Genomic DNA, 12,962 nt, shown 5'->3' with positions numbered 1-12,962 from the left:
GAAACAAATGCACAAGAGCAAGATTAGCATAGCCTCTTAATGACTACTGAGTACAAATAAGAAAGCAATGAGTGGCTAATAAATCTTCTACTACAACACAATATCCTCTAAATGTATGCAATGCTCCATATATTCTTTAATATCTGTTAACTAACAAAACATTTCTCGAACCCAATGAGACGATAACTTACTTCAGTCACTCATTCAACAGATGAGGAGAAAATGTGGGGGAAATTAACTGGTAAGAACCAAAACCTCCTGTTACTAAGCAACCAATTAAGGAGGCGGGAACTCAATTAAGCATGTACCCCTCACATGCACCACTACCTTAACTGTCCAAGGAGGAATTTGTCCATGGGGGAATTTAACACAGTATGACTGCCTATCTGGGTGAAAAAAGCATAAGCATACAGAGATGACATTGCTGCTTACAAATTAACTTTGACACCTGGATTTAGTTTAATTTCACTGTTTATTTGTCTATTTATTTTCTGTGTGTATGTGTGTGCATTAAAGCATGCTTGTAAGTGTGTCTATGTATATGTCCATGTGTTATCTGTCAGTATAAATACCAGTCTCCTCTATCTAGAGGGTTTCAGTTCTCATGGCAGTGTGGCATGTGGCACGTAGGGCAGCACCAGAAGTGTGTGAGGTAAATGGCTGTCTGGGGAAGGAACGTTCCCATGTAGATTAGGAGGCTGAACACTCACTCTCAACTCCAGCTTCAGTATTCAGTATTGACAAATCAATGTTAAAGAATCCAATGTAAAATCTATTTCACAGTATAAAATGGATGAGTTTTGTGTGGGCAGTGGGCAAACTTAACTTGGTTGGGCTACAACTTAGTAGTAGTAGTGAGCAACTCATGGGACCAGCATGTTGGCTTGGTGCAAAAAGAATTCAGAGCTGCTCACAACATCACCGATCGTTGTTGTCAAGGAAACATGATGGTTTTGTTGTCAGTATCTAGACTTGAATAATCTAAACTTGAACTCTTGACTATGTTGCACACGGATATTGCGTTCCTCTGGAATATATCCATAGACTTATCCGAATCTGCATTTATTATTTGCATTTATTATTTGCATTATCACTATTTGCACTGTCTCTATTGTTGTTTATTATGTACATGACCTTTATTTTATTTTAGTACCTATTTCTTCTATTACCTTCCTGTACTTCCTGTACTTCCTTGGCATTGTCCACCAATTGCTACTGTGACACCTGAATTTCAGTAAAGTGCTATCTTATCTTATCTTATCTTATCTGAGCAGATAGATCTCCATTCATTCACTTGAAGCAGTATTTGATTCTGTGATGTCATCTCCATCACTGTGTGCCTTTAACCAGTTTTACTATTGCACTTGATATTGCCATTGCTCACATAATGAACATTTGCACTTTTTTTCTAGTATGACAATGATGCTTTATGATGTAATTACTATTCACATATCTTTATCTCCATGCCATGCCAATTTCTTGACTATTTTGCTTAACTCTGGTAAGTCAGTAGGAAGACTATATGTGTGATTGGTCTGTTTCTGATAGAAATGAGAAGATCCAAACACGTCTATTTGGGCCTATAAAAAGAACTGTCTGCTTGAATGGCTGATCACATGTGCGCATCTCTATGTACAACAATGCTGACACAACAAAAAAACATGATTGCCAATTTGTATTTGATACAGCAAGTATTTCATATCTACCTACCAGGGCAATTTCAAGTTTGGACTGCATAACAATATTTTTTTCACAAACACTAAGACACTCAGGGACTGTAACTCATAGTACGTTATGACCAAATCAGCCTGTCACAAAACAAAAGATGTCGGACTGAATCTTTGACACTCCATATGACTCTCAGCCAAAATAGAAGCTGTTTTTAAACAGTATTTGACCAAAGACGGAGCTTCACCTCTCTCCCCCTCTCTCTCTCTCTCTCTCTCTCTGTGTTAACAACCTAGACCAGGCTTATCTTGTGTTATGCAACAGAGCTGAACCAGCAGTGAGGCAGAGGGCTCAGCGGCGGTGGGTCTTTGGCACTGTATGTACAATCCTGATTCCTGAGTGTCTCTGGATAAGTTTCTCTCTATCTCTGTTTCCACCACACACACACACACACACACACACACACACACACACACAAAGGCAAGGCTGTGAGTGTAAGCAGTCCATCAGTCCAGTCCTGTGCCAGCTGCAGTGTGACATCTTTACTGCGTTTTCACACGCCTCCCTAAAAGCCTCCACTGGCCCTTACAATACCCTCACTGTACCCTTCTGCACACCACACACACACACACACACACACTCACATAGATGCACTCACAAGTTGTCGCACGTGCATACACAAGCACATACCCTTACATGCGTGAGTCTTCACACGTACACACACGTACGCACACACACACACACTGTAGGGTTCTGTGTACTGTGGCTCTGTCCCAGGACCCCTGACACTGCCTGACTCATATTTAGCTGATGTTGTTTCTGCAGGGAGCCGAGGCTATAGAACATTGAGTTTGGCTGCTATACAGTTTGTGTTTGAGTTGAATGAACACAAACTACCTATCCCTTACAAAAAAGTTGCATGTGAAAATGAAATTTTCACCTCTGAATTGTCTGAAATTAAGTTTTCACATGTGAAAGAAATGAAGGGTTTCATTCCAAAATCAAAATGCTATATACCCATTTTGGAAAAATGTTGTGACCTGAAATTGATAAGGCAATATTTGAAAAACATACATGATTCTGTCCTCAAAAATGAAGTCGGCTATTTTATAAGTAAATGTCTTAAAATGACGCCTAACTTCAATACTAACCCAGAATGTGTGTAACTTTCATGCCAGCAGTCAACACTGGACAGTGAGTGTCATTTTTTAAAATGGTGGATATCTCATTTTGGAACGAAACTCTTACGAATATTATCATATGTAATAGCAGATGTGAAAAAAAATTTCACAAGTGAAAACCAACATATGTCCAAAAAAGCATATGTGCTTTGAATTCACATGTGGATTTTAACATGTGACTTTTTCATTAGGGCTAATTCAGACCTATGGAGCACAAATGTGTTGAGGATTTTGCTCAAACCCATGCTGCGACATCTCATCCTGGGCGTGTGTCTGTGTGTGTGTGTGTGTGTGTGAATCAGTGTGTGTGTGTCTCATGTAGAAAGCCTGTGGCGGCTCAGGTCGTGGACAGCTGCAGAGTTACAGGGTTTCCCCACAGCCAGCCGCAGCAGTGACAGGGTTTGAGAAACAGGCCTCTGAGACCTGCTGCTCTAAACAGATCAGGTTCAGGTTCAGCTCACATCCAGCTGTTCCTTTCTCTCACATGCTCGGAGAGGGAAGCGGAGGATAACCAGGCACAAAGCAAGAGACAGCTTCACTGCTTACAGACAACTCACCAAGTCAGTCATGTGCTGGGCAGCAGTAGTGAATTACTAAGTAAAAGATGCTCATAATACAGAGTGCATCAGAAAGTTCTTGTTATAATTCTAACCCACATTAGGCCACCATATTGTACAATATACATTTAACATACTTACTAATGCTGGTCATTATGCTACCAAGGTTTACTTCATGAATAGGTTATTCATTGTTCTGATGCCCAAACTTGGCAATAAACTTAAGTTTTCTTAAACGTCTCAAGTTTTTTGGTAACATTGCAATATCTTGATGGTTCTTGTACTTCAGAGGCTGTAACATCTAAGTTACAGTCTGTAAATTATATCCTTTTTATTTTAATTAGTTTCAAAGATGTTAAACTGAAGCTCGATGTGCATTCAGCCAACTGTAATTTGTACATTTCTGTGGTGAAAGCAGCACATTCATTCTTTTACAAGGGAAGCAGCTAGCCTGCTAAAATGTTTTTGACAACTAGCCATAACATAAACAAAACTTACTGTCTTGTTAATCTCGCAGTTGAATGTGATGGTGACAGCTCGGCTCCTTGTCACTGTTGTTTGTCAGTCTGGCAGCAGTGCGGCGGCGCAGCTGTCAAAAGAAAAGCTCCATACTTTTTGGCTCCTAATGTGCTGCTGAGTCTACAAACTTGTGTCCTTGCCGTTTCCCTGGATATATTTTTTCCCCGAGTCGAAAACCGATTTAAAAAAAACACGAACAAGTGATAGGAATGTTTTGTAAGTATAACCAAAAGAAAAATCCTGCGGGTGTAATTTCTTCAATTAATCTTGACGACTCGCTCGCTCCACTAGAAATGGGAACGCACCAAATCCACCGCGCCAGTTCAGCTCACCCAGGAGTGTTTGTGCGCGCGCGTGTGCGTGTGTGTGTGTGTGTGTGTGTGTGCGTGTATGTATGTGTGTATGTATGTGTGTGTGTGTGTGTGTGTGTGTGTTTGGCTGGAGGGCGGCTTGCACGGCCACAGGAAACGAGACAATAGCACCTCGGTCGGGCGAGGAGGGGGTTGGGGGGTGTGGGGGGTGAATAGAGGATTGTGGAGAAGGAGGAGGGAAGGAGAGAGAGGGGACACAGACTGGTGTCATCAGCCGCTAAACTGGAGAGCTGATGGGTTTTATATAGGCTATCAGCAGTGATGTAGTGGTAAATTAAAAGGCGTGCACACTATGAGTTCCAGCTGGTGATCATTAAATGGCAAACAACCATAAACAAAAATCAATTATACTTTCACAAAAGCATTCATTACTGTATGCTGTATATACTTTTTTGGTTAAATACCCTATCTTCATATAACACATCAGTTTCATATTACTTACTATGATGTATACTAGGAATTTATGTCACAAAGATACATATCAGCCTTAAAAAAGGTGCATAAAGTCTATTCCACAAATAAAAAAGTGGGTAAATTGGATTTAAGTGGGTTCACCCCACAAGTCCATGTATGTCAGAGCTTCCCATTGTGGGCGACTTGATTTAGACCATTAGACTTTACACCTACTATAGCAGTTACTGCAACATGTGACATATAAGCTTATACATCAGTTATTATCAAAAGGCAATTACAGCCACCAATAAACAAATCAGTTATACTTTCACTACTTTTTACTAAAACATTTGTTATTTTTTGTTTGTTATATAACTTACATATACAAGATATGATATGACATACAGTATATTACTGTTATGACGTACTATGAATTTATGTTATACATATTTATGTCAGCCTAAATGCATAAATTGTATTCCATAAATTTAAAAAAGTAGGTAAACTGAGATTAGGTGGGTTTACCCTCCACATCCCTGTATATCAAAGACAGCCTCTCATTGTGAGTGACTAAATTTAGACCATATAGGTGTCTGGCTTTGGACCTACTGCAAACAAATTGTGAAATATCACCTTATACATGCAATGTAAACGCAGCAGATGTAAGCCAACTGGGGAGATTTTGTACAAGTTAAATAAACAGTGAACTATGTGTGATCCCTCAGTACTAGCTCTATTTTGGCTGATCAAAGTCCTGCCACACCATTGTTACAATACAATCTTCATGTCTTAGGCTACCAAAACTGCTATTTATAGCCAGGTGACAGGGCGGCGTTGGATAGGTTCCCATTGTGTTCAGGCTGGCATGGGGCTGCATTTGTGTGGGTGTGTGTGTGTGTGTGTGTGTGTGTGTGTGTGTTTGTGTGTGAGAGACACACTTGACAGAGGGGAAGGGGTCTTTGGGGGTAGTGTCTGGCAGGCTGACTACTCCACAATAGCAGCAGGGAGGACAGGACATCCTGCTTACTGCATAAACTGAACACACAGACACACGCATGCATACACCCTCTCTCTCTCTCTCCCTCTCTCTCTCTCACACACACACACACACACACACACACACACACACACACACACACACACACACACACACACACACACACAATACATTACACATCACCCAGCTGTCTTTAACCTCTTAAGTCTTACTATTGAAGTGAGTATGCGTGTGTGTGTGTGTGTGTGTGTGTGTGTGTGTGTGTGTGCTACACATTTGGACAAAAACATGTTTTCATAATGACATTATGTAACATAATTTAAATATTTCCTTTCACTTGGTCAGCTTGAACATGGTATTGCTTCATTATTTGGCAAGAAATCGCTTTAAAATCTTCTTGACAAGTTTTCTTTTACCTTGATAAGAACATAAACTTAGCAGCGGTGATACACTAGACCATTTCAGGGGAAATGTACATGGCACACATATTCATATGTCTCCTGCTAACGACATTTTTCTATGACGTTAGTTTGAGGTTCGAGGAGATAATGGCACAACTGTGCGCTTATTATGTAAAGTCATCAGTTGGCTTACTGTGGTAGACTGACAGTCCAAACAGCCAATTGGGACAAGAGATAGAACTGGTCAAAATCAAGGCAAACCAACAAAAAGCTGTGGTGAAATTTCATGATTGGATAAACCAGAAGACAAGTGAGGCTTGATTGGGCAGCAGAACCCCCCCCTCCTTCTCAGTGTTTGGTAATGGTAACTAAGCTGTGCTGCCCTGGCCAAGGCTTTGTGAGTCACACCACACAGAACAAAGACCCCATTACTGCGCCCCCTCCACCCTCTCCCTCCATCTCCCTCCCTCCCTCCCTCCCTCCATCTCCCTCTTTCTCGACCCTTCTGTCTTGCTCCCCTTTAATGCGATGATGAGTGTATTTCCTTTGCTTTCCTCCCCTTGCCTCTGTCCATCCTCTCATTCATTTGCTCCGGGAAAGTTTAGGGGCAGCCCGTCGTGCCACACATACCTCTGCCCTGACAACAGACTTAGACAAAGGCAGCGGAGCAGTACAACACGGGAGCCTTGGGCTTTACAGGCTTTATGGACTGACATTAACATGGCTGGAGTGGGGTGGCTTGTGTGTGTGTGTGTGTGTCTGTCTCACTCCCGCTCTCTCACACCCAAACACACACACATACACACACTCACTTTCTGACAACAGCTCAAACCTGACCTTAGCCCCATGAGCCAATGTCCAGATCTGACCTGGAGCAGAGTCTGGATCAATGCTGCTGGCTGTGGCTGAGGCACAGAGGCAGGCAGCCGCTCTCCAGCCAGCCTGAGATCGAGCGCAGGCTGTTTACCCCATAGCACTGATAGGTGCAGCATGAGCAGCCATGGGTGAGCACTCTATGGTTGGACTGAGCCGAGGCAGACAGGCTGACCAGACTGACCCCGGCCTGTGGACCCCGGATCTGCCTGTCAGCCTCGGAAATATAGTGGCCTCTACTGTACCTTGGCTGGTGGACATAGAGTGCCAGCTGTCCAAGATCTGAACACTTCATTTACAAAATGCTACATATCCATTTTGGGAAGAAAAAAAACATGACTCTGAGATTAATTATTCAATATCTCTAAATCATAGAAAAGTTGTCAACAGTTTGTCAACCAAGGAATTAAGTTACCGGCTATCCTTTGTTGTCCCTCATGATGGAATTGGGGATTTTGACAAAGCTTGAGAAAATGATTCAGCTCACCACTGCGTTCCAGTGATCTCAACATTACACGGCCCAAAGGGGGCGCTAAAATTACAGGTCAAAACAAGGTGACATACTGTATCTGTTCGTCATTGGCCCAAAGAGCAGCTGCAGTGCTTCCCTCAGGGGGGACAAGGCAACATGTTTAGTGTTTAATTGATTATGATAAACCTCATCCCTCCCTTATGGTCTTTTGTCTTTGTCTTTGGTCTTTTGTAGTCTATTCTTATTCTGCCTTGGCTGTTGCGGTGTACAGAATGAACCTTGACTCACCGAAGAGGACAAACAACATCTATTGTTATTTTTGAAAGTTTTGACCTCCCACATTGTTTGCCGTTGACTGACAACCCTACTGCCAAAGTACACCACACAGGGCTACCACTGCCAAACAGAGAGCATCATGGGAAGGCAGCTGCCACTGCTGTTCGTTACTCCTCTTCATCCTGTTATTCCTCATTTTTCAGCCTTAATTGATTAGTTCCAGGAACACTTATAATCTCAACTACACACAGCCATGTACACACACATACACGCTCTGGAGCCGCCATACTAATTAGCTTGGTAAAGTAGCTCACTCCCTCCATCCTCTTCAACCGTTTCACTTTGTTAGACTCCATATAGACAGCAGAGACTGCCAAAAGTAGACTCAGTTGCGAAGTGCTTCCCCCTGCTGGAAAAACCCTGCACAGCAATATTCAAATCCCGACTGACTCATCAGGATACTTGGTGATTATTCAGAGTGACGTGGAACTGTTACTAACCTGAAAATGTAAAACAGATGTCCACAATTACTCTGTGCTAAGACACTTCCTCCTTCAATCTTGCTGTTTTCCCTGCTGTTTTCAGTGACACAACATATACACATTTCTCAGAAAGAGACTGCGGTGTGTGATGGGAAGTGCGGTTACATCACAGATTACTTCCAAACTTTCACAAATGCAAACAGTTTATTCTCAGGATGTCCATCTCTGATCTTTCATATCCTCAATGACTGATCCCTGCACTACAGAGGATGATAACAAACACTGATATCCAGGCTGAAGCCAAAGTGTGCCTGAGTATTGACTGAAAGTTTAGGGTGTTTTTTTTTTTTGCCTTTGTCTTATCAGGTTGACCCACGTTTGACTTATGTAAGCAGAGGGTCTCTCTCAGTGTGTACGTATGTGTGTGTGTGTATACTGTCTGTACACAGCATTGATTAACCAGAACTGGAATAGAGGCCTTGTCGTAATGCATGATGTGTGTCTGACTAACTGCATGGATGGCAAGAGTTACAACATTACATTTAACAAATTACGTTTGAGTCATTTCCATTCATTGGAAAAAAAACCCAGTTTCTCCTTATGACTCGACTAGTATAATGAGGACCATCCCAGTTTGTGCCAGGCACAGCTCCTCATCCGTTTCACTGGACAAGCAAACAAAATGTAAGCAAGGAGAAAACAATGAAGCATTACAATCAGGCACTATTGACAGAGACATGATAGACACAAAGTAAAAAGCTTTAACAACAAGTCAGAGACTCATGTGTAGCTTTATAACGTTTAAATGTCATATTTTTTAAGATAATGTTGTGTACTGTTCAACACTCCCTTTATGCTTTGACTGGAGTGTCCGCTATCTTGTCCCATCTTTTCTACGACTGGATTTGTCTGCCAGATCACACAGTTGAGAGACTGCAGGATGAGACCATGTTTACTATAAACCAGATCAGAATCTGTCACTGTTAAAATGTGAGATCAGCTTACTTCACAAGAACCTGAAATGTAAACTGAGGAAACCTTTGGTTGGCATGGCCTCTACAAACAGTCCCACATAGAGGCAGAGCTTACTCACAATATACTTTCTCTATACTGTAACATACTAATTATACTATATGTTCTTTTTATAATATTATACAACCAAACCTGCAGCAGTGGACAAACCTTTGGTCCAGCGTTGCATAGAAAATATAGCTGTATTAAAAATGCAGCAGGTTGATTTTGAAAATATATATATAAATAATAATATACTGTACAAAAATACATGTTATTTTACAGCCAAAACTCTTAATGGAAGTAGCTCTTCCTCCTCTTTGGTTTGCTGTAGAGGACGGCATAGTGGAGCCATGAATTCACCAGCCACAACGCCCTCCTGAGACAGATGGAGACAGTTGGCAGGGAGGAAGGCGGAGCCAGACTCAGAGAGGCAGTTTGAGGGTCTTGCAGTGCTAAGGAGTTCGTCTGAGGTCCAGAGTCTTGATGGAGCTTTGAGGCCAGCAGCAGCAGGAGCTCCAGGAGCACAAGCACCAAGACCAGGCTGCAGCTGAGCTGGGCCCAGTGAGAAGTCCTAAACCTGCGAGTCTGCAGAGGCCAGCGGGACACCAGGGTGGCCTCCAGTCCCAGCAGCCCCAGCAGGAGCAGAGAGGCCAGGTGGTGAGCATCAAGGAGCCGCTGACACAGCACACTCACAGCCTCCCACCACCAAACAGATTCTCCCTCCTTCACAAGGCCCATCTCAACCTCGAGGCCCGCCTCCACCCAGCGGCCCAGGCTCGCTCCCAGCCGCAGCGCCCAGTGCAGGAGCAGGAGGCCGTCTGTGAGAGCCAGCCGGCCCAGGAAGACGGTGGAGGGCTTGGTGGAGATGAGGGGGGAGCGGAGCAGCAAGAGGGCCTGCAGGCTGGACATGCAGCCCACCAGCAGGGGGAGTCCCGCTCCGTGGGGGAACAGCAGCACCGTCACCAGCTTCAGCAGCAGGAACCGTCGCAGCAAACCTCTAGGGCCCGAGAGCGCTCCTTCCTGGACTGAACATGGCCAGCACCACAGGCCTATCTCCCACACTAATTTGAAAACTGGGTTTGATCTGCCAAGAGTATGGAAAATGTAGGTTAGCTCAGTGTGTGAAGCTAATATCAAAGCACAAATGGGACTACAATCCAAAGTAACACATTAGTCTGAAATTGTTGGACAGTCTCCTCAGTATTTTTCATCATAAATACTCTCGCTCAAAGCTGGAAACCAATGAATGAACTCACAAATCATTTTTTTCTTCATGGATCCAGGGGAAAACACATGATTCAGGTTCAGGTTGTCTCCCACACTCTCCCTCTCTCTCTCTCTCTCTTTCTCTCTCTCTCTCTCTCTCTTTCTCTCTCTCTCTCTCTCTCTCACACACACACACTGCTGATCTCTCTCTCTCTTTCTCTCTCTCTCTCTCTCTCTCTATCTCTCACACACACACACACACAACATAGTTCTGTCATGTTTCAGATTGTCACTGCAGTACTACAGTACTATCCTGCTATTAAACTTTCAGCGAGGCATAGGCCTAGACAAGCAAACAAGCCATCAATGAATTCTTTGGTTTTTATAGGTGCCACTTAACATGATTGAGGGTGAACCTCAAGTAGTGCAGGTCCATTATATCCACTCCAAGGATAAAGCAGCCGTCAAAGTGTGGTTCCAAAACAAATTATCATGGCATGCATTTCCATTGATAATTGATTGGATGAAAGTGAACCGAACAGTGTACAGCAGACTAAGAAACTTATAAGGAATATAAGTGTAATTCAATTCAGGATGGTAACAATTCAAAATAGCTTTATATCAGGCAACATGATATGGCATTTATCATATCACCTTCAACACTTAAAGAAACGGGCATCAATCAGACCTATATACCTGAAACTTTTAGCACATTTAATTTTTGTTAATCATGGTTGAATCACTTGACTGGTTGATCAAAGGGTTACAGTTTCTGTTACAGTAATCATGCTTTTAATGTGTTGGACTATGATTAGGGGTCCCGTTGAGACCTCAGAGTTATTCCTTGTTAACTAGCAATGGTTCTTCATAACAAAAATGCAAGCCAAATTCACAGTTCAACAGAAATTCAGTGGACATACTGTAACTTGTATATGTTGGATCAGCCTTACATCAGAGTGTAGATCAGAGATGTTCATTGTGTTTGTTTGAGACTCACCTGTGTGAAGGCAGGAAGCTGAGATTGAAGGTCATTCTCTTGTTTTGCCTGGATGTGCTCTGATCACTTTTATCCCTGCCAGCCCCCTTCCTCTAACCTGGCTGCTGCTGCTGCTTTTCAAGTGAGAGTGTGAGCACAGTCTCCACACTCCTCTGTTTATGATCTTTGGCTGTTTCAACTAAACTGGCTCGTTCTGCCAGTGTCATCATGTCTAGCCTGGAGGAGAGCCAGACAGCATCTGACTCATGTTGGTGGAGAGCCTATGCCCAAGGGTTTCCCTGCATTGGTGACATCACCATAAAACCTGTAGGTCGGTGGGTTTTTCCATGTAGGGTTGAGCCAAAAAAGGAAGTTTGTTATAGTGCATGTGCTAGGAAGGGAGCTGCCTCACATACACTCAGACAGTAATCTTATCATTCAAAATATACTGTATCTGAAGAACCTTTGATACTATCTAGTATCAGATTAGTACACAGATTCCTTACTCAAAGCAATTACTAGCAACGATTTTCCTATAACCCCACAAAAATGTAAGAAAATGTTTTCTTGCCTGATGTTAGCAGAATTCAGTGTTTCTGTTGACCGTACAGCTCAAGCTCAAGTTCAAGTTTGTTTATTTTTATAGACGTTTATTACAAGCACATCTCAAAGGACTTTACAGAGAATGAGCCTAACTAGATCTAACTGATCAACAGAACAGAATAGAACAGAATGGTGTAGGACAAACATAAAGAAGCAGAACAAAGCTTAGGCGATGTGATGTCAAGATGTTGGATGTGTTTGTGTTATGTTGGGGCGGGCAGAGTGACACAGACAACCGTATCCATAACAACTTGGGTGTGGTCGCCATGGTATCATTGCCAAAAGTTGCGTGTCTCTTCTCAACTGACTAATTGCCCGACTCACTCTGGCTTTACGTTCTGCGTGGTTTGATTCATTAGTTTCTGCGTTACTCTGATGGTTGACTTGGAACAGGTGGTTTTAGTTTCAGTTTGGTCCATGTAAAGTACACGTGAGGCCCCTTCCACAGGCCAGGTTTATGTGTAAGTGTGTGTGTGATGCACTGTGTAAGCATTTGTGTGTGTGTGCTTTGCCAGTTCTAACAGGAAAACCTTTGATATCAGGGTTAGAAAGACAATGAGGGTAGGGTTAGGAATCGGTATTTAGCAAAACTGTATGTGGGTGTGTGTGTGTGTGTGTCACAGTGTGTGTGCATGTATAGGCAAAGAGGCATCATTACCTACAAAGAAACCACCTACTATAGATTAGTTTACCATATACGGTGATTAGGAAGCAGTTTGACTTGCACTGAAAGCTTCCTCTATTACTGGATGATTTATGAATTTGTCCATTATTCTTGTGCAATATTCCCAAGTTCCCCTCAGTTGCTGGTGCACTTTACAGTAATCTATACATTTCTTATACTGTCAACCAAAGAACAAAGTAATACTTACTGTAAGCCAATTACAATAACAAGAGAAAAAATATATACAAAAGAAAAACTAGAGAACACAAAATCATTTACTACTGATATAAAGTAAAATGGTGAATCTTA

General features: G+C 42.6%; 1 protein-coding gene across 1 annotated transcript; it reads right to left on the bottom strand.

Annotated features, from left to right (window-relative positions):
• Positions 1–8,419: 8,419 nt before the first annotated feature.
• On the bottom strand, positions 8,420–11,611 carry LOC139662617 (uncharacterized). The gene is made up of 2 exons (XM_071541318.1): positions 11,408–11,611; positions 8,420–10,288 (listed from the first exon to the last, which is right to left on the bottom strand). Exons 1-2 carry the CDS (start codon positions 11,440–11,442, stop codon positions 9,496–9,498), a joined length of 828 nt encoding a protein of 275 aa, XP_071397419.1. The 5' UTR covers positions 11,443–11,611; the 3' UTR covers positions 8,420–9,495.
• Between the last annotated feature and the right edge of the window lie 1,351 nt (positions 11,612–12,962).

The sequence above is a fragment of the Centroberyx affinis genome, unplaced genomic scaffold (assembly GCF_046629955.1).
Source record: "Centroberyx affinis isolate AG114_WGS23_722 - 3 ecotype Tasmania unplaced genomic scaffold, CSIRO-AGI_Caff_v1 ptg003850l_1, whole genome shotgun sequence".
NCBI lineage: Eukaryota > Metazoa > Chordata > Actinopteri > Beryciformes > Berycidae > Centroberyx > Centroberyx affinis.
This window is presented reverse-complemented; position numbering and strand designations above follow the sequence as displayed.

What these genes read in the sequence shown, in the direction of transcription:
- LOC139662617 (XM_071541318.1), bottom strand. Translation starts at nt 11,442, where the DNA reads ATGACCTTCAATCTCAGCTTCCTGCCTTCACACAG. An exon ending in AGCTTCCTGCCTTCACACAG is followed by an intron (nt 10,289 to 11,407) that starts GTGAGTCTCAAA and finishes TACTCTTGGCAG; the next exon opens with ATCAAACCCAGTTTTCAAAT.